General features: G+C 34.6%; 1 protein-coding gene across 4 annotated transcripts in view; it reads left to right on the top strand.

Moving 5' to 3' along the window:
- Window positions 1–2,245, top strand: part of LOC106470736 (optineurin-like) — a 16,226-nt gene extending 13,981 nt beyond the window's left edge. For 3 of the 4 annotated variants that reach the window (XM_022399373.1, XM_022399374.1, XM_022399372.1), the window contains exons 7-8: window positions 1,143–1,295; window positions 1,825–2,245. In XM_022399373.1, the coding sequence (XP_022255081.1) occupies window positions 1,143–1,295; window positions 1,825–1,963 (292 nt within the window). In that variant the 3' untranslated portion in view covers window positions 1,964–2,245. The remainder of the gene's footprint in view (window positions 1–1,142; window positions 1,296–1,824) is intronic. The other variant, XM_022399371.1, reaches the window with a different exon arrangement.
- The last annotated feature ends 779 nt before the right edge of the window (window positions 2,246–3,024 follow it).

Raw genomic sequence — 3,024 nt, 5'->3', positions numbered from 1 at the left:
CCATGCTTCTACCTGGGTACCCTATGAATTATACACTCAGAACCAATCAAACAATACCGACTGAACCCATGCTTCTACCTGGGTACCCTGTGAAATATACACTCAGAACCAATAAAAAAATACCAACTGAATCCATGCTTCTCCCTATGAAATATACACTCGGAACCAATCAAACAATACTGGCTGAACCCATGCTTCTACCTGTGAAATATACACTCAGAACCAATCAAACAATACCGACTGAACCCATGCTTCTACCTGTGAATTATACACTCAGAACCAATCAAACAATACTGGCTGAACCCATGCTTCTACCTGTGAAATATACACTCAGAACCAATCAAACAATACCGACTGAACCCATGCTTCTACCTGTGAAATATACACTCAGAACCAATAAAAAAATACCAACTGAATCCATGCTTCTCCCTATGAAATATACACTCAGAACCAATCAAACAATACTGGCTGAACCCATGCTTCTACCTGTGAAATATACACTCAGAACCAATCAAACAATACCGACTGAACCCATGCTTCTACCTGTGAAATATACACTCAGAACCAATAGTTATAGAAAGGAACAAAAGTCTGGAAACTAGGTATGTAAAAGTAATGGTTAGTAGTGTTAACAATATGAGTTAACATAGTAAATAGTGGTGGTGTGTAAAAACTACAAACTGAATATCATTGTGTAAAGATGATGAATAATGACGTTAAACAGTAACTGGATGTGGTAGATTTAGTTTGACTGACATAATTACACATTCATCTTTCTTTGTCTCATCAGCCCTTAGAATTGATGATGTATATAAATGTTTAGTTGTGTCACAGGTGTCTTCAGATTTGGTGTGCAGTGTACAATGTTTTTGACAATTTGTTTCATGTCATTTCAGGTATCTTAAGAAATTAAACAAAAAATAGGAATAAGAAGAAGAAAAAAAAAGTTGCATACAAGTGTCAGTGGCCAGTCGCTTGATTTTTAAAATTTAATATGAAAGTTATCAACATTTGAAATAAAAACTGTCTTGAAAACTGAACACTTGGTATTCATAATATATCTAAAACCATATAGAATTTGCTTTTGAAGCTCTAAATACTCATGTACAAAACTTTGTGTAACTATTGTGATCATTTTGTAGATGTGCAGATTTGGACAACTTACTGCATGAGTCTCAACATCGCCTGCAGCGTCTAGATCTCTGCAACACAGCTGATGTGGAGCAACTAAAATGTGAGATTACAAATTTACAAGCAAAACTGCAAGAAGAAGAAGCTTGTAGAAAAGAGGAAAGGTATGTTTATTTCAATTTGTTGGATACCATTATTTTATGTCAGTACTGATATCAGGTATGTTTGGTTTATGTATGATATTGTCATAACTTGTAGTTCTAGTTCTGTATAATGTTGTTACTGGTAGTTTGTTAGGTTATGTTATTTTATGTGTGATATTGTAGTTGCATGACTAAAGAAAGTACTACAGTTAATTTTATGACTGGTTATTGTAATAATTGCATTACTAAAGAAAGTACTACAGTTAATTTTAGGACTGGTTATAGTGTTAATTGCATTACTAAAGAAAGTACTACAGTTAATTTTAGGACTGGTTATAGTGATAATTGCATTACTAAAGAAAGTACTACAGTAAGTATTAAGTGTACCACAGTTTATGACAGTCTACTTCATGAAACAGTAAATTTATATAATAATAAAAATTACAACTTAAACAGTTAGTATTAGTTCCATAATAAGTTACTATACAATTCAGTTATGGTGAGATTTTATTTTAAACTCTGATTAACTCCAGTGATTTTTTTTTACTAGGAAACAAGTTGTAGAGGTCCAGCAACAGTTTACACAACTTTTTGCTGATTACCAGGATCTTCTACTGTCTGTTGAGTCCTATGAGTTGGAGCAGAAAGATTTGGTTTGTTCAGTTAGCTTTTCTGTTATGAACATATAAAAATAAAAAAATGCCATACTGCATATTCACTAGTTTTATAAAGATACTTGTTAGTGTGTGTTGACCAGAATTTGATTTTTTTGTTTATTACCTGAATGCACAAAGAAGTTAAAAGTTATCTCACTGTTCTCTCTGTAGGCTGTCATTATAATCAGAATGAAACAGATTAAATTGGTATTTTTTTACTTGAATGGTTCCGAGTGTATATTTCACAGGTAGAAGCATGGGTTCCGTCGGTATTATTTGATTGGTTCTGAGTGTATATTTCATAGGGAGAAGCATGGATTCAGTTGGTATTTGTTTGGAGACAGGTGAGTTTGTAGTTATAGAAAGGAATGAAAGACTGGAGTCAGGTGAGTTTCTAGCTATAGAAAGGAACAAAAGAGTGGAGACAGGTGAGTTTCTAGATATAGAAAGGAACAAAAGACTGGAGACAGGTGAGTTTGTAGTTACAGCAAGGAACAAAAGATCTGGAGACAGGTGAGTTTCTAGTTATAGCAAGGAACAAAAGATCGGAGAGAGGTGAGTTTCTAGATATAGAAAGGAACAAAAGACTGGAGGCAGGTGAGTTTGTAGTTATAGCAAGGAACAAAAGTCTGGAGACAGGTGAGTTTCTAGTTATAGCAAGGAACAGAAGACCGGAGAGAGGTGAGTTTTTAGTTATAGAAAGGAACAAAAGACTGGAGACAGGTGAGTTTCAAGTGATAGCAAGGAACAAAAGACCGGAGAGAAGTGAGTTTTTAGTTATAGAAAGGAACAAAAGACTGGAGACAGGTGAGTTTCTAGTTATAGCAAGGAACAAAAGACCGGAGACAGGTGAGTTTTTAGTTATAGAAAGAAACAAAAGACTGGAGACAGGTGAGTTTCAAGTTATAGCAAGGAACAAAAGACCGGAGACAGGTGAGTTTTTAGACTTTTATTCCTTGCTATAACTAGAAACTCACCTGTCTCCAGTCTTTTGTTCCTTGCTATAACTAGAAACTCACCTGTCTCCAGTCTTTTGTTCTTGCTATAACTAAAAACTCACCTGTCTCCAGTCTTTTGTTCCTTGCTATAATTAC

Source organism: Limulus polyphemus, unplaced genomic scaffold (assembly GCF_000517525.1).
Source record: "Limulus polyphemus unplaced genomic scaffold, Limulus_polyphemus-2.1.2 Scaffold4191, whole genome shotgun sequence".
In the NCBI taxonomy this organism is placed as follows: Eukaryota; Metazoa; Arthropoda; class Merostomata; order Xiphosura; family Limulidae; genus Limulus; species Limulus polyphemus.
Note: the sequence above shows the minus strand (reverse complement) of the source record. Positions and strands in the feature narration are given on the sequence as shown.